This window comes from Condylura cristata, unplaced genomic scaffold (assembly GCF_000260355.1).
Source record: "Condylura cristata isolate star-nosed mole 26May11 unplaced genomic scaffold, ConCri1.0 scaffold00008, whole genome shotgun sequence".
Classification (NCBI taxonomy): domain Eukaryota; kingdom Metazoa; phylum Chordata; class Mammalia; order Eulipotyphla; family Talpidae; genus Condylura; species Condylura cristata.
In genome coordinates, this window is record NW_004567109.1 from 35,262,482 (window position 1) to 35,281,256 (window position 18,775).

The 18,775-nt window shown below is 36.8% G+C and overlaps 1 protein-coding gene across 3 annotated transcripts in view; it reads left to right on the top strand.

Moving 5' to 3' along the window:
* NFIA (nuclear factor I/A) overlaps positions 1 to 18,775 on the top strand; it is a 349,822-nt gene that overhangs the window by 172,543 nt on the left and 158,504 nt on the right. For all 3 annotated transcript variants that reach the window (XM_004679057.2, XM_012722388.1, XM_004679058.2), the window contains exon 3: positions 7,415 to 7,480. In XM_004679057.2, coding sequence (XP_004679114.1) covers positions 7,415 to 7,480 — 66 coding nt within the window. The remainder of the gene's footprint in view (positions 1 to 7,414; positions 7,481 to 18,775) is intronic.

Here is an 18,775-nt window from a genome sequence, read left to right on the forward strand (position 1 = left end):
TCATTTGCATACATCTTGTTACAAAGACTGACTACTTCCTGGCTTAGACAAAGTGCTGCCTTATAAACAGACTTAACACACAAATGTCTGTCTGGAATAAACAACAGCAAGCTGAGATTTACATTTCCATTATCAGAGATAATCTCTTTCCCAGTATATGGGAATTAACCTTTTCTTTTAGAACTAGGTCTGTGATGCTGATGTTTTATAGCAGAATCACACCATGTGTGAGATGGGCTGATTTTCAAAAAGAACAAAAAAACCTGTTTGGATGTGAAGGTTTATATTGCAGAGGTAAATATACTTTTCGTTTGTTGACCCCTTACGGTGTCAAAGCCAGACAGTTTTGCATTATTGTTATGTTTTGATTCATACAATAATCCTGTTAAATTAGTCAAAACTATCATTAGCATCCCCATTTTATGAATGAAGAAACTGAGATCCAGAGCAGTTACTTACATAGCTGTGACTTTTTAGGACATCACCTTTTCCCATTTGATTTTCCTTTCAATAGTGAAATGTGAATGCCAAAAAAAAAAAAGTGTGAATATTTACAGTGCAGTCTGAACTTAAATATCTTGGTTACCCTCAGCAGAGAGCATGATGTTATTTTAGTAACCTTCTTTACAGCTATCCAAGTCCATGAAAATAATGCATGAAAACTATAATTGTGCAGCATTTTCATTTGACAGTTGTTTTAATAACATGAAATTATACCGGGAAATTTCATACTTTAATTTGTATAGATAACTATATGAGTAATCTTTACGTAGGTATTCTTCTGTTTAAGAACTCCAGGAACTTACTGTTATGATAAATTTTATTTGCCATAAATGTGACTAAAAGGGAGAAATTGAGTGCAGTTTCGACATGTAGTGATGTTATAGTGGTGGTTTTTTAGTCGATCTTTGTTTATGAATGAGTGGGTAGGTTCCAGGTTGACTGAGTAACCTGAATTCTGAATTGATCATCAGGCATCATTGCATGTCAAGGTAATTCCTATTATGAGAAAAACAAAATTCACTGAACTACTTAAACACATTGGTTTGTTTTACAGATCCTTCCTAAAGAAAAAGTGAGATATTATAAATTTAATCAAATTATTATACTTGCCTATCTTTTATAATCACCATATCACATACCTGTCTTTGAATCCACTTATAACTTCACTGGAAAATCTGATTATTTCTTGAAATCAATCTCATGCAAAGATTAAAGGTTTAAAGATTGAGTCATTTTGTCATCACTTTCAAAGAGACTGAATTTGTCATTTTTAAAGCTTAGAAACGGTCCCCCCTCACTGTCATAACACAATAGTCACGCCATTTTTTTCCTCAACATGTTAAGACTCTGTATCATTCCACAACCTCTTTGTGCACATAGAAAAATAACACATTTATGAGTAGGTGATAAGACAGTTGAATCACTCTTCAACCTAAACAGTCTCATCATCATACACAGTCCCTACTAAACAGATGGGTCTTGAATACCAACATTAATGCCAAAAAATCTAATTCCTGCAAATTTAATTTTTCACAAACCTTCTTCAGGAAGGCATTTAAAAACATGTCAAGAAAGAAAAAGAGAATAACCTATATTGCATAATACTCTTAAGAGAGTAAGTCCTGAAAATGCAATTCACAGGAGTGGCTGAGGGGTGGATCTCCAAGCAGCTGGCAGCCCACGGGCGGTCTGGTGGAACCCTTCCAAGTTACTGCTGCATGAACACAGCCTTCCCGCTCTGTCCGAATCCGGATTAGAGGACAGGACAGCCAGCGTGTGCAGGGCTTTTCTTCTGCCGCATCCCCCCATCTCCCTCCTGGTGGAGAAGGACTAGTTCTCACGCTTGGTGCACTGTGATCATCACATGCAAGCACATATACGAACACTCAAGCATAGCTTACTAGGAAGGGTATACAAATCAAATTTTGTATCTTAAATGCAATAAAGAAGATTATTAAGATTATTCCCATTTCAAGAAATGCGGAATGTTTCCATTTTTAAAGCTAAGGAAATGTTAATGATATGAATCACTTCATCATTTATCTGTCTTAAAAATAGGTTATTGTATCTTAATTTTTCAAGGTGTGAACCAAATATTGGTTTGGTTATCCTGAACTTAAAGAATTTTAAGTACCACCTAGGAATGCTAATAATAATGGAATATTATGAGTTATCCAGATGTAATCACGCTATTACAAGTGTCTGTTTGGGGCCAGATCAGAATAGATGAGGCTCTATTTTAGCTGATAGTATACTGTATCCATCAGTGTTAACACATACGCTACAGATGACCTATATGTATGTGTCTTAAAGAGGGACTTTTCAAATACTTCCTCATATCTCAGTCTTTAAGGTCATGGTGATACTGGACAAGAAGAGATTATATTTCTGAAAATTATAAATTTATTATAGTACTTCTTTTATGGCTACAATAAGCAAAATGCAACTATCACAGCCATTTGATTTTCTCATTTCTTTACTGTAATAAACATGTAGGGTACTGATTGAGCAAAATACTGTAATTCTAAACCTTCTACTACCATTCAATAATTATTCTGATAGCATCATACATGTGGAAAAATAAATCTTGAAATTATTTGGCCTCAGTCTTTTGCAAAGAACTTATCTTCCCAAAACATAGGAAACAAAAATCTTACCTAAATTTTGAACTTCTTTGGTGTTCTAGAGGATGACTATTTATTGTTGTCAGAGCCTAATCAGCCTTTAAACAATTTTCTTTTACTAGGGATGATGGTAAACTCTTCCCTAATTTGCAGGGAAATATTCATTCCTGCCTTTGCCTTTTCTGTTTCACACACTAAATAACTCTGACTCTTTTAGGAGGAATTTTCTTTATTTCTTTCACTTGACTACCTCATTTCAGTTTCTGAATGCCTTCTGGTTTCTTCATATTGCCTTTACAAGTGGGAGATTTAAAACTGGACACAAAATTCTAACAAAGGCTTTTCAGTTGTCATCTTTAGCCAAATCATTATGCAGAGAGGGAGGCTTAAACTTTGGCTAAATTATTTTGCTAGGAGAACCTGAATTTGTACTTTGATGATTCCTAGACTTTTGTGATACATGTTGATTCTAAAGGAAATACATGGGTTTGTTTCAGAGAGAGTCTGTCCCCCCTTTATCAGAGTGTACAACAGGCATTGTGAGGATTTTGAGGAATTCTTTGGACAGCAGAATGTGGCAGATTTTGCTTATCTATTTTTTTTTTTTGAATTTGTGAAATATTCCTCTGTTGTCCATCATTTTTACTTGCACACATTTCAGGGGGAGTCAGGGTGGCTCCCTGTATGTCAAACGCTGTCTTCAACCCTTGTTATTCTGAGGAGTCTCTTGTGGCATATCAGCCAGGGGGTCATAGGAGGTAGTTACGTGTGACTTCAAAATTCTGTGAGATTTCCCACCCTCAAACCTCTCTTTCCCTTGCCAGCCCCTAGGAATTGAGGCATCAGACAGAAATTAAGGCCTTTGCTGCTTTGCTTTTTTCCATTTTATATTTGTCATTCCCCTTTTTATTGTGGACATAGTATACATTTTTTAGTCACTGGCAGTGGTTCAGTGTTAGAAAACAGAGCAGTGAATGAAAATTCATCTCTTTAGTTCAGCAGTTATCGAATCCTTGGCTGGGCAAGGCACCCTTGGCGGTTCCAGGGATAAGAGAGTAAGGTAGTGACTCTTCTCAAGCAGCTACGATTCACACAGATCATTTAAAATCACCTTAGTAAGATATAACAGAAATCATACCATATTTAAAAAAAAAAAAGACGAGAGAGGAGAAAGCTTAATTCTAGAGCAAACAGTGTTCTGTTTTCATGTCTAAAGAATATAAAATCCACTGTGGTGATGCCTACATTTTTCCCCGAGCAGTTTGTACCAATGTGTTTTGTCATACCTGAATTTCCCGAAAGAAGTATTCTCTGATGTGCCTTGCTGAAGGGGAGCAGATTGAGTTTGGAGAAACTGAACACATGGATCCAGGACAGGGTTTCTTTTCTTATACTATACACATTTATGGATGGATAGAGTAGCATGTAGTCTTTAGGGTCTATTTTATTCCTTTCTTCAGTGACTACATTGGCAGTGAAATATCTTTTTGAGCACTTCAGCAATAGAGCTTTAAGTGCCATCAAAGTGCACAGAGATTGACCATAACCAATTCAGTTAAGAGGTCTCAACCCAGCCTCCTACATGCAAACCTTATCTATTTTAGGTTTAGATTTCTGCTCACAGATTAAAAATAAAAATTCAAAAAGAATCACTGTGTTTTCAAGTTTAGGTAGTGCTCTTAATTTCCTTAAACAAAAAAGCAAATAATGCTTAGTTGGAAAAAAAATTGATGGCCCTAATGTACTTCCTTATAAAAGCAGTTTCGATGCAGTTTATATATACTTTAATGTTCTATTCATTCTGATATACAGATCTTTCTGGCTTTCAGTCAAGTTACCAGAGAAAGTCACTGCCATCGGGGGTCTCAGATGCAAAAATGACCTCCTGTTCTATGTAGTTGGGTTTGTATTCTGGAGCTTGTTATTATATCTAGTGATGGGAATCAACTGACCACAACTTAATTGTCCCCAAAAGTAAAGCAAACTTACCTTGGCTTCTGGCAAATCTCTACCAGTATATAAAAGAAAAGTAATGGTTAATCTTCATGATCGTGTTTTAATGCAGAAGCTTAAGAAAGAGATCTTTCGTTTATATCAATTATGTATAGGTAGAAATTAATTTAAAATTCTGGTCATCTTGGTGCCTCCATATTTAACAGCATCGGTGACCTTTTGCAATACCACAGACGTGTCCAGGTGTCTGTAGCAAAGAACAGCACCAGGACTGGGTAGTTTGGTTCCATGTTGGTTCAAAAAAGAAACGATATTAAACAGTACATGGTGGGAAATAATTATTGATGTTTTTAGATCATTTCTGTTGTCTGGTAGATCTTTGGCTTTGCCTATTTCGTACCAGGATGATGTATTTTAGCATGCAGAGTTTGCATGGATAACAGTGTCTGCAGCTTTTGAATAAAACTGGAGAAATTAAATTCTGTTTTCAGTTTGGCTAGATGCCTCCTTCACTGTTTGTGTCTGAGCTTTCACAAGAGCTCTGCGGCCCCTTTCAGACCAGCTCCGAGCATTTTCCTGCCGCTGAGTTGTTTGCAGTTTGCTTCTTTTCTGTGGCTTGGAATTCTAAACTTTCTTTGAACACCTATATCCCTCTTTTGTTTCTGTTTTCTATAATCAAGTTATATTTTTGTCATAATAAGATGGCAAGCCCGATGGAAAAGAAACGTCAAAAGAACAAAGAAGTCGACTTTTAGATTATTCCAAAAAAATTTTGGATCTCTCATCCTTTTGCTCCTAAAATAAATGGATAAATATCAGGAAAATTATTGGCTATTGTTTCTTTTAGCTAACTGAGATTAAAAAATGTTCTTCTGATTGTTTGTGAAGTAATTAATTGGAAAGAGATTAATTTAGAAGAACATCAGCTAGGGCTAAGTTAGGATTCTTAGTGTGACTCCAAAAAATTATTTTTTGGAAAAATCATATGTATCTATTTTGAAACACGGTCAGGAAAGATTATTAACTGTCCCTAAGGCAACTTTTCATATTTTCTTTAATTTTAGTTATAGATATTAGTAATTTAAAATCTTTCCAAACAAAAAATAATGAAAGATATGCCTTGCTCCTAAAACATATTTAATTTGTAACTTTCAGAATATAATTTGCAACTTTTTGTTGCAAAAGGACACATCAATCCCGAGACACAGAAAGTGGCCATGACATAGTTTTAAATTGTTATAAACTGATATTAATTATGGAACTAAAATTTTTAACTGGTCCAATTTAAAAATGTTCACTTCCAATCTTCAGTGTAGGCATTGCATGGAATATTGTAGTTCATTCTGAAGGCTTCTCTTAATATCTTTGGCCCATAATACTTTTTTTGTGTGTCATCACTATGGTAATTATTACTAGGTAATAAAGGCTATCACTTTGCCAGATTTAAATGAAAAATAAAAATTTTCATATCTTTGTGCTTTGTATCTTTGGCTCAACGTAAAACTTTTTCTATAGTCAACAGATTAGGAATAACAGAAAATTTAAAAATCAGCGTTTTCTTTATAGTATTACTCTAAATTAAAATCTTCATTTGCTTAAAAGCAGAGGGACTTTGTAAAATACTTAATAGTTCTCTAGCTAAGGTCACTAGTAGTACCACTTGTTTTTGCAGTATCTCCAAGAAAGAGAATGGAAATGCTATTACTCTGTTGCAATAGAAGTAATATTTTCAAATTAATCACAGCTAAGTGTCATGACCTTTTGATCTTGCATTGAACTTGCTGAAATGTGGTGGGATTTTAGACAGCTGGTCTAGCCCTATGAAGTCAAGGTAAAATTAAAGTCCAGGCATTCCACAATTGGAGAGCTTTGTCTAAAACACTGTGTTGTATTTGTTTGCTTTTAACTAAAGTTATAAACTGTTTCAAGTCTCATAAAATATGTCACAGAATTTTCTCCTGTAATTATCTTGCCTATGTTTTGTCTCCTCTACCCTCCCCAAATGTATCATAACTTAATACTTCTGATTCTGTAAAATTCTTTTGTGCGATTAATTTTAAAGGTTATTTTATTTAAAATGATCCCATTTAGAAATTAAATTGAATTATTTTTGTTTGAACATTATGTATTTTTCAAACAAGAAATAAATGGAATTTAATAAAGGTATGCCAGAACCTGTTTTGCTGACAAGTCCTTTGAGGAGCTCTCAAATGTATTAGTTCAAGAGAAAAATTACACTCCTAAAAATAGGGGAAACGGGTACCTTTCACCAAGACATCTTTGTGTTATCCTGTTACTCCAGTAAATGTGCTAGAATATTAGGACTCCAGTATTTAATGGTGTTAGTCTGCGTAATCTGTTGCTGTAATGCAGAGCTAAATATCAACAGAACTTGTTACTGTTGTTTGGGTTGCTTTTATATACCAGCTTCAAAATATGTTTTGACACTTTATTATGTTCTGAATCAAGCTTCAGATGTGTGTAATGAAGGATGAAGTCTTTATCAGACTCTAGTGTATAAATAATGGAGAAGAGCAGTTTGGAAATGGTCTGTCTGTAAGAATGGTTTCTGAAGAGTTTCAAGTTATAATCTGGCGCAAGCCAAACGCCACTGGAGGTGTAAACAAAATTGAGTGTCCTCTCTAGTGACACAGGCTGTCGCTGCTGCTACCGCCCTCCTCTGCCTTTCTCCTTTCTTTCTTCATTCATCATGTCATTCTTGTAATGTTTTTATTCCTAGTTTCTGTGCTGCACCTTTTGAGAAAGTCTGGCACCTCTGATCCACTTTCCTTCACAGACCCTGTAATTTTTGGCTGTATTTTTGTGTTTTTCAGATTCAAGTCAATCTGAAAGTCCCAGCCAGCCAAGTGACGCTGACATTAAGGACCAGCCAGAAAATGGTAAGTTTAGATGGGGACTCTGGCTGCTGCCTTGAGAGTCCACAGTAGCCCTAGTGACACAGCAACCTCAAGGATTCTTGGATCTGCCCTGTGGGCAAGCTATAGCAGGAACAATATAAATTCCAAGGGATTCTCTTGGATCTTTCTAGCAGTCCTAAATGCCCCTCCACACAGACACTACCAGAGTACTCATGAGTACCTTTGCTCCCAAGTGGATTACTGTGAGGTGAGGTTATTTACCACACTCGAGTCTTTTATGACATGGATGAGGATACCATGCTCTCTTCATTTCATTTTAGTTCCTTTTAATTTTCCATGCTCCTCTGGTGATTTCAGGTCATTGACTGACAAGTATTTGTGAAGGTTTTTAGGAGTTTAACCATTGGCTGATTGCTTTACAGAAAAAAAAGATCTTTGCCTTTGAAAGAGTTTGCACTTTAAATTGTCTACAATCAAACAAGAGGAGTAGGAGTATACAGCAAGCTTCAGCTCCTCAATTCCATAAGCATGTACACTGTATGTCTGAATACCACAGTATTCTATTATATACTATATAATATAATATACAACACTATCTGGTACGACACTAAGTTTGTGGTATGCAAATTTGAAAAAGCTTGTCCTAAGTGGGAATTTAAGATTCAGTAAACCCATCAGTTTCAGTAAAAACCCAAATGAGAACTACCAGTCTCTATCACATGCAAAACATTGTGTTAGGTGCTGATGCAGTACATGAACCCCAAGCATGCTTCCTGGGTGGTAGATCTGAGTGTCTAGGGGGTGCTTGACCTTGAGGGGCTTGTGTGGGAATCATGGCATTGTGGTTAAAAGTTCAGGCTGTGGTGTTGCACTTGTGATCAAATCCTGCCTCCATTTGTTCTTACCTTTGTAGTATTGAATAGGGTGTTTAACCACTCGGGACAATAATTTATTCCTCGTCTTTAAAATAGTATGCCAACAATATATCTTACCATATCTGTTGAAAAGTTAAGCTGGTGATAGAACAAGCTTACCATAACAGGATTCATATAGTTAATTACTAAAAATAATTGCTGGCTGTTAATCATTAGTCTTACTATATTCCTAGTCAGTATAGTCCTATGTACTTGGTTTTTCAGTTACCCTCATGAGAATGCCCTTATTCCTAGGCATTCTTCCTCATCTCTTCCCCCAAGGATTGAGGTTACTTATTTTATACATTTTTCCATTTTGGATCTCCCTTTGATGTGTGGAGCAGATAAGCAAACAGAATTATGTCAGTATTGTGGGGTGGAAGTTGACACTTTCTCCACCATGTCCTATCACTAATTTTTCAGGGCTTATTTCCTTTCCCAAGCCTGGGAAAATCTCACAGTGCTGGGTTCTAACACTAAATATGGACTATCTGTCTCTTCCCTCTTCTCATACTGGTATTTTGGTGATATTTTCCTTATCGAAGTTGTCTTTTCAGAGCAGACATACAAAAAAAAAAAAAAAAAAAGAGGGAGAGAGAGAAAGCACGGAAGGCTTGTTTTTAGTGTTGTAAACAGCTACATCTTATTTTTTGTTGACATTTTAAAAAGTTATATTTATAGACCAGTTTCATTCTTTATGTTCCACTTGACTTAGAGGTGATTCCTTAAATGTTTCATTTTTTTCATATACTATATTTATAGAACATCTGCCTGAATCTGTGTCCAGAGAGATACTCATTTTATTTTTGTTTTTAAAAATTTGTGGGCTGTCAGGGTATGTAGTTCACGTATTTAGGTCTGGCCACCCCTCTAGCAGGCCTGCGATTCATCTGTCTTCATAAAATGGCCGACAAGCTGTTCACATGCAAATAGAAATTGAGAGCATGAGAGCCCTGGCATGCCTCTCTGGAGCTGCCTGTAATACCGATATTGTGTGTTTCCCATTCCAAAAAGCAACCAGAATTGAGCCTGGATTTTTCGGCCAAAGACACAGAGCTACTAGCCAAGTTCACTTTTAACCCCATGTTACATTGTGCTACCTCAAGGATGAACGGTCCCTTTTGGGGGAAATCATGAGAGTTCAAAGCAAGTTTTTATATCTATAAATTCCTATGTTTCAAATTTCTATTTCAAAGAAAAAGCAATCGAAGCTGCTTTATTTGAGACAACTTCAAGTGAAACTCAGATTAGAAGAACACCTCCTCAGTTTCCTCTGCCTGCCTTTTGTCAATTTCAGATGAAGTTATTGGAGGAAAAATGATTTTATCTCTTCTCTAAAGACATGTAATCTCTAAAGGAAAATAAATGAAGATTGCAGGCTAGATTTTGTTACTCACATTAGATAGATAACTTTCTGGTGTTCTTCTTTTCATTACTCTGGGTTTTGGAAGATGAGTTCCTGATTTTTGTCTGTTTGATTCATTTTTGTTTGTAAAGCGGGAACTCTGATAAATGTATTAACAAAGCTCCAAGAACTTTTGGAATCTTGGTGGATGAAGAAGTGACAGACTTTGGTCTTCAAATAAAGTGGGAACTCATTACTCGTCCTTTATGTATATATTTGAGGGGAAATAATATTCTTTTTATCCTAGCTCTTGAGGGGAAAGGTAATGGGAAACGAATGCTATTTTCCTAGTAAACCATGGAGAATGAATAGACAAATGGTAACATGCTGTTTCATCCAGAACCATAAACTAGGCCATGTAACTTTACCTAAAGTGGATACAGCTGTCCTACTAGTCTGTTTTTTTTTTTTTCCTGTGGAATTCTTGCTTTCCTTTCTGGTATTCCTTAAGTTTCAACTGCAAGAGAAAACAAATCTCTATCCAATTAGAATATTTGATGAGAATTTTGAAGAAATTATTTGAAGCACAGAGATAAACATCAGAAGCTCAGAAATTCAAAATTTATAACATGTAATAACTATTAATGTAAGCTTTGTCGTTAGAGTCATGCAGACCTGCGTTCAAATTAAATAATGACTGGGTGACTTTGAATAAGCTATCACCCAATTTCAATCTGTTTTATCAGTAAAATAGGATTACTCAAAGAACATACCTACCTCCTGAATATAGAAATGAAAATATGCAGATGGGAACAGTATAACACCTGGGTCATTGTAAGGGCTCAGAGGAAGGTGACCATCGGTGTTCCACAGCTGAAGTTTGTCATATCTGTCACCAGTACACAGACCTAAGTGGTCAAAATCTGGTATCCGTGGAGTGGAAATAGACCATGACTTTTGGAGACTTCAGTAGATATCTTTGCTGTTCCAAAATGTCAGACATACGTTTCTGTAAACCTGCCCTTAATCCCCCAAGGGCCACAACTATTTTACTGTTTAGTTCGGTCCTCACATTCTGTTCATCTTTCAGGAGCTGAGAACTATAACATTGACTCAAAGTTGCTAAAATCTTCAGAAGAAGACCATTCTGGAATAAGGGACTCCTAGATCTCTTCATTTTAGTGGAGATTTCCCTTAGGGCAACCCAAATAGAACTGGCTTATTCAAAACTATGAGTTGATTAAGGGTAAGGTTCATGACCAACTCCTTTTTAAAATTAATAAGCTCCTTTTTAAAATCTTGCACTGCCCATAGCTCTGTGTCTTGAACTTGATACCTAGTATTTATTTGCTTAATAATTGCTAAGTAGATGAATATGTTATTATCCTCAATATATTTGAACTGTTTGCTCGCTGTTGACTTACCAAGAATTAAAAAAAAAAAAAATGAAAAACTCGGAAGAAGCTGAAAATCTACCTTTGGTGTGGGGCAAGTTTGTACATAGACACGTGGACATACATACTAGTATAGCTAGTAGTGCTGGAAGCCTGAGCTAGAGGCCACACAAATGGCCAGAACAAATCAAAATATACCCACACCTCTGTCTGGTACCAAGGAGCACAAGTTAAGATTCAAAATACCATTATATTAACTTGTGCTGCATGACCATAAAGAATATGAAATTCTCAGCCATCACTAGTGTCATTTATTTAATCCTTTTGAATATTGCTGAAACTTCCACTCTGAGTTTTCCAGAGGACCTGAAGGTTTTGAGCCTAATAGATTGGACTTTGACTTACAACACTTTCTCAAACCTACTTTGTGAATTCCTGTGATATATTGGTGACTGTGACAACTATTTAGGGGACAGAACATTTGAAGTGTCTGCCCAGCACTTGTAGGGCCTGTGTCCAGTCCTCCAAAGCTTGCATTCTGTGGCGCATGAAGTCAGTCATTAATGAGGGAAAGCTCATGTGATACCCTACTGCTTAATTCAGCACACGCTTCTGGAGGGCCACACTAAGTCAGTGTCTGAGGGAACAGCATAGGCCAACATTGGCATTCTTGAAAGCACATTCCCTGCTAGGACTCACTGTGAAAACACCCTTCACTAAAAAAAGAAAACGTGGGGTTCCCTTGCCAACTAAAGAAAAGCTGTGTTCACTTAGCTCCCCCTTCACCTATTTACAATCTCTTATCACCTGCACAGACTGCTAATAATAATAACCTCATCTTAGTGATTTTTAAAACATGATCTTTAGAACAGGAAATTGAAGTTAGTATTGAGATTATTTTTGTTAAGTAAAGTCACGTTTGTTTCTCCTCATTTATATGATGGCTGCACAGATTTTGGTAGCATCAACCCTCTGTGGGCCTTTTTAATCAGTTGAAGGTTATCAATCATGAGGCTTTCCCCAGATTTTGAAAATTTCCAGGTCTACCTTTCAATCTGAAAAATCACTCTGTGATAGAGGGCAAATCTAACTTCATTTATATCATTCTCATTTGTCTCATTAAGTTTAGATTATTCCTTGTTTACTTAGTAACAAGATTAGTAAGGAATAATCTTTTAAACCAGAATTGTATCTCAATTAGTTCTTAGCTAACTTTTCTGTGTTTTGAATATTTCAATATTTAGGAAATAACTTCCAAAGCTACTGACTTCTTGTCTTAAGGTTTACATGGAAGGGCCCTCCCTGGTGGCACAACGGGTTAAAGCGCAGCACTATGAAGCTGTCACAGCACAAGTTCCATCCCCAGCCATAGGGGTGACCCATATGGTGTGGCAGACCTCTCCTAGCCAGCCCGCTGCTCCCCTCAGCAGTGTACCTCATCTGTTTACCTGTTCTGCTCCTTACTCTGTCTCTGGTGAATCCTCTCACCTCCTGCACCTCTGGCCTGTACCCCAGTTCTGTACATAAATAAAAAATCTTTTAAAACGTTTTACATGTTAGCAATGACTTCATAATTTGAGAGTGAAAAGAGTACTGTAAGTTTCTATTTATTTTTTGGATAATCATTTTTATCTGATAATGGCCTCTGAAAATTGTAGTCTTCCTGCTTTAATTTTTTCATCCTTCCACCTCAAATATAGTTGAGATATTGCAATATTAGTACAGAGAGGGAAAAATGAAGCGTATAATTCCAAATTAAAAATTGTCTCTTACTATGAGATGATCTTATTGTAGGAAGTGTTTTGATGCATGTATCTTCTTGTTGGCTCATTTGAAGGATTTTCGAGCCCTTGCACCGTACAGTGTGCATTTTACTGAGAAAGCAGGGAGCATACTAGCACCATTGACTTGTAAATACAATTTATCAATATTTCATAATTTGCATGACTTTCTTTTACAATTACCTAGCAACAGTTATTCTCTATAGTGTTCTTTCAAAAAACCCTGCAGGGACAGACACAGTAGAGTGACCAGCAAAATAGCAGCAATAACAGTAATGATCAATATTCTAAAATATGTAAAGGTCCCAACTCAGGGAGACATTAAAATCTAAATGCCTTCTGGTTTCCAGATATGTATAATTAAATTCCGACTGATGAATTTTCAGCAATGCTGTGGAGCTAGGCCCTTTTCTTTTAGAGGCTGGGAAACTAGACTTTGGTTTGAGCTGCAATTTCTGTCTAAGATCAGGTGAATTGTGCTTCCTCAAATATTGTTAGCAGATGTGACCGATTATTGTTTGCAGAGGTTCTCTGGAAATGCCAGTAGACAAAGGAGATTCTTGGCTCTTGCATTGTGAAAGATGAAGTACCGGGAGAGATGGGGGGTTTCCACCATGTGTACCCTGCAATGAGCATTAGCTGAGCTACCCACAGGACCCATTGTAGTGAAGGAGACTTTTCAACTGAAAAATAGGGAGGAAATTTGTAGTGATTTTAAAGAAGTCATTTTACCTCATACATTATATTTTTGTCCCCATACAGAGGATAACTAGCTGAATAAATGTTAAGTGGTTGGTCACTAGCCAAAATTGAGAAGGTTTTAGATCCTGTTCTTATGGTTTCCAAATTTGAAAGTGGACTGACTGGGTGGTCTACTTCATATATCTTTCCACTCCTTTTGCCCCCCTCCAGGCCCTCACATACAAATAAGTTACAGAGGAAAGGTGGGGACAGGGGTGTTTCTTTCTGGTTCTCAACTTCTCTTGTATCTGATTTGAGTGCCCAAATAGAAAAACATTAGTATATATTTATCACTTGTAATGGATTGTATAAATAAATCCATAGATCTTAATGCTCAAAATGTGAAGTGATTCAATTCATGTAGTTTATGAATTGGACTAAAAAAAAAAAATCAAATGAGGAACTCTCATAAATCTCAGTGCCTGAGAAGTTATACCTTGTGTTGGGCAGCAGGGCCATTCACTATTGCCCTGTTTCCTTCTGACCCACGCCTAAAACCATTAAAATAAAACCTTCTGACAAAGATAACCTTAGAAGACTCTACAGTGTACTTCTAATCATCTTGTTCAGATACCCCTCTGTCATTGAAAAAATAATATGATGAATGATCAGGGAGGCTTCTTGGGGTCAGGAGCAGTGTATGAGTGTTCTGGCCACAAATAATGGAGTATGATTTCATTTTTGAATGTGAATTTTTGGTTGTAAACCTGTATATTATTTTTTGAAAGGAATTATCCATTTGTGGATAATATTAGTGAACTGAATGTAATATAAATAATTTATTTGGGGATTTGGAATCACTAATCCAGATTGATTAGTTGTCTGCTAGAAAAATTCATGTGGCTACAAGGATTTTTGGCACCTTTTCTCCCTACAGCTTTTTCATTCTTTTTCTCTTCTCAGGTTTTACTCCGCTCCAGGCAACTCTGTTCCCTTGGCATTCGTTTGTCGTTAGGGAAATCTACTGGGATAACTCAAATAGAGATGGGAGGAGGGACAGTATTTTCTACAGATTACTCTGCCTCATCTCAGTTGTTAATTTCTATACATGGTTGATTTTAACCCAAAGGCAACAAGGGAATTTCATATGCCTTATCCACAGGCATTATATGGCGAGTATCCAAAGAAAGAAGTGTAAAGGGCATTGTGGCATGGCCGAACAAAATAGGAATAGGCTTCCAGTCATCTCTCCATGAAGGAAAGTCAGTGTTTTCTTAGATCTCTGTAGATATTTTGCAACCAGAGAGCTGCTCAGCAAGCAGGATTTGTAAACTCAAGAGATGAACAAGAAAAAGACAAATCACAGCTTCCAAATAGGTCATATTAGCAAGGGAGAGTTGCCATTGCAAGGTTGACAACAAGCATCTGTTTAGGGAAAATCAGTTGTCCAAGGTCACTTAAAGACCTGTACCTTAATTTTCTCATAAGTAATTCAGCCTATAATTTTTAAGAAACTACTGGGTTCATTTGGACTATGTATGGATGCATTGAGGGAACACAAAGATGCATCAGGCGTCCTGTTCTTGGAACCTCAGAGTATAGTAAGGGGGAATACGCTTTGTTCATTCAACATTTACCAGGTACATTCTGAATCAGGCACTGAGCAAAACAAAATTTGTGTTCTTCCAACACCATGGTAGAAAAAGACAAGAAGCAGAGGATATGACTGCAGTTTTACGTATGGTAGTTAATAAACACTTTTCTTATCCTTCGACATTTGAGCCAAGACCTGAAGAATGTGAAGAAGAGAACTATGTGGACATTAGGGTCTTTTGTCTAGGATGAGGGGACAATGAATGTTAAGGCCTTGAAATATGTGGGAGGTATAATAAGGGCATCCATATGATTTGAAGGGTGTGAATGAAGGGGAAAGCACGTGGAGATGAGGGTAACAGGGAGCCAAATTATATTGGACTTTGTACACCAACGAAAAAACGTCGGTGATATTTTGTGAGCAAAGAAGCTTTAAGAGAGGAATGCATATACCAAATGCATTAATTTGTCTATAGAGTAGTTATGTCTTGAGACCCTTCAGCATGTAGGACACGTAATGTTCAGTGGTGAACAAAGCAGAAACATCTTTGTGGCACTATCAGAAAAGGAATCTCTACAATCTGCAATGGCAATGCCTTTTAGTATCCCCAGAGGTTTTCTATTATGCATGTAATACTAAAAACCAAGTTATTCGCCTACGATATTTGGCTTCACGTACCCATTTGTGCAAACTATTCTTTTTCATTTATTGGAGGGTCTAATCCTATGGTGTCTTAGTTTAACCCTATCTCATGACACCATTTAGATTATAAACTGCTAGGTCTCAAGTACATTTACAATGGAACTTGATATTTTCTCCCTAGTAGTTGCCAGATTTAGCAAATAAAAATACAAGGTGCCAAGTAAAATTTAAATTTCAGATAAAAAATGAATTACGTTTTAGTATTAGATGAGATATATGAAAAATGTTAATTGTTTATCTAAACCAAGTCCTGTATTTTTTTCGAAAGATTTGTTGTATTTATGTATTCATACACGAGCTGGAATGCAGGCCAGAGGTGTTCATGTGGGGAGGTGGTGAGAGGATTCACTAGAGACAGAGTGGGAAGCAGAACAGGCAAATCTACTGAAATTCACTGCTAAGAGCAGCGGTGGGTGAGACAGGACAGGTCTGCTGTGCCATGTGGGTCAGCTCTCTGGTCAGGGATGGAACCTTGTGCTACAGTGGTTCCTGATAGCTTCATGGTGCTGAGACTTAACCCTTGCACCACCAGGAGGAACTCCTAAGCTCTGTGTTTTATCTGGCAGCCAGTCCTAACTCTTCATACACTATATTGAGAATAGTAGCAGTAGTCTATGAAAAGGTTTGATTAGTCTGTGATGAGTTCACTCATCACAAAGGGTCAGACCACTGGAATTTCATCCACTGAAAGCAAAACCTGGAACGAGTACCACAGTTTTCTCTTGATGTGACTGCTTAAATTAATTCCACTCCTCCTGCATCTACTGGTATCTAGCCCAGTTGTTCTCTTGGAATAATAATCCACTTGTCAGGCACAGCCAGTAGGTAGAATGCACAGTTTTAGGCACTCAACCTATGCAAGTAAGTGCATAAGTTTAATTAGTGAGGGATTAATGGGGTAAATGACGGGGACAGTGTGTGAGTCACTTCTTCAAAGCAAGTGCAGAGGAAATATACCGTGTCACAAGATCCAGCTAGTGGCAGTCTGTGCCTTATGCCAATGAGGAAAGTAGAGAATCAATCAAACCACAAACCAATGGCAAACTTCTCATTCAAAGATGAAGTAGAGACAAGCTATTTCAGGTAGCTTGAACATAGGAGGTAACATATTTTTCATGTGCTATATGGGAATGTAAATGTATAAGTTTTATAAATTGCCAGGTCTGTCAAATCTTATTTGAACACGTTTTGAAACTATGGTATCATCTTTGAACTCTGCTACTTTAAGAAAGAAGGAAAGCAGTTATGAAAGTTTGGCTAAAGACTATTGAGCTTCAGAGCCAGATAAAGGCAAAAATAATGATTTGGGTGAAAATAATCATGATAATAACCCACATTTCTAGTGGACTTTCTGTGTGCCCATCTGTTAGTTTGTTTCTTTTAAGAAGAATATACTGTGATGGGATTAGGTGTGTAAAGATTTTTGGGGGGAATAAAACCGAAGAGCTATAAAGGGAGGAACTAAAGTAGGGTAAGAGATCCTGCAGACCTCAAAATTGACCTGATACCTGTGAAGGGAGAGGGGGGAAAGAGGATGGATTCAATGGCAGGAATCTCAAACAGCAGTAAACTTGTATGAAAGTTTAGTTCAAGTCAACAGAGAGTCATTGAGCCAAGGTCACCTTTGTAAGAATTCTTTGTCCCATAGGAAGGGGTCAGCATGAGTATCCTCCCCCTTAGGCATTGGCTGGGGACCTGGAGGAAGTGTGACATTCAGACAAACATGGTCTTAGATATAGACTGATTGTTGGGCAGTTATGCCACTTGCAGCAAATGGTGTGAATGATTAATAGTCACAGCAAGGCATAGTTCTCAGAACCCTAACACAACCCTCTGTTGATGGGTACTAGTGTGCCCATTTTATAGATGAAGAAACTGATACTCAAAGAATTCAAGTAGCTTGCCCATAATCAAGAATGCAGAAAGACTATTCACACTCCAAACTTCAGTGTCTTGATTGCTTAGCCATTACAATGTGTTATGGAAAGAATGTTATCCAAAACTTATTGATTATATAAATTTGGGTATTTGAAACTCTTGGACTTGTGTTTTTTACGCTTGTGAGGTGGGGTGTCATCACCTTTCCAGGAAATGTGTTTTCCTTGCTGTTTTGTTTCGAACTTAAACAATGCTAGTTCCTTTTCCTTCCTCATGTTTTTCTCTAATCCAGATCATCATCTCTTCCTTTATTCCTTATCTCACCCTCCAGTGATCTACCTAAAGCTTGTTCAGGCACCCACCTGCTTAATTAAGACCTAACAGAAGTATTTCCACACAAATTTTATGTGTGAATATATGGTTGTAGGAATGGCTATATAAAGGGCCCAGAACTCATATAGATCCATAGCAGACATTCTGTAAAATGTCGCCTCCCTCTCCTTGCCTCATGGATGTCAACTGTGTGCTAAGGACAACCTAGAACATCTTTCTTCTTTTAAATTTTTGACAAAAATTACATTCCTGTGAGAAAAGTTACATTCTAATGAATATTCTTTATTCTACTCTATAGTCTCAACTCTATTTTTCTTTAATGGGTATTTTTAACAATAGAATAAATTTCATTTGATTTTTCTGCTGGAGTTGGAGAGTATAAAAATGAGATTAGTCGTAAGGTATTTATACCAGATGCCATTATGTTTGTTGGATGGCATAAAGCAATTATGATTGCCAATAAATTTGAAAGTATTTCAATTGCAAACGATGTAGGAATGTGGTTTTATTAAAAACATAAAATGTTTATTTCTAGTCCCTGTTTTTTTTTTTTCAGTACAATAGAAATTTGCAACTCATCTTTTAGATTTTAGATTTCTGATTTAGAGGTATCAGTTCATTCTCCATCTTAAGAGAGAGAGACAAAATTCATTAGGATATCTGATTGCTAGTATGGCCCGCAGTCTTAGAGCAT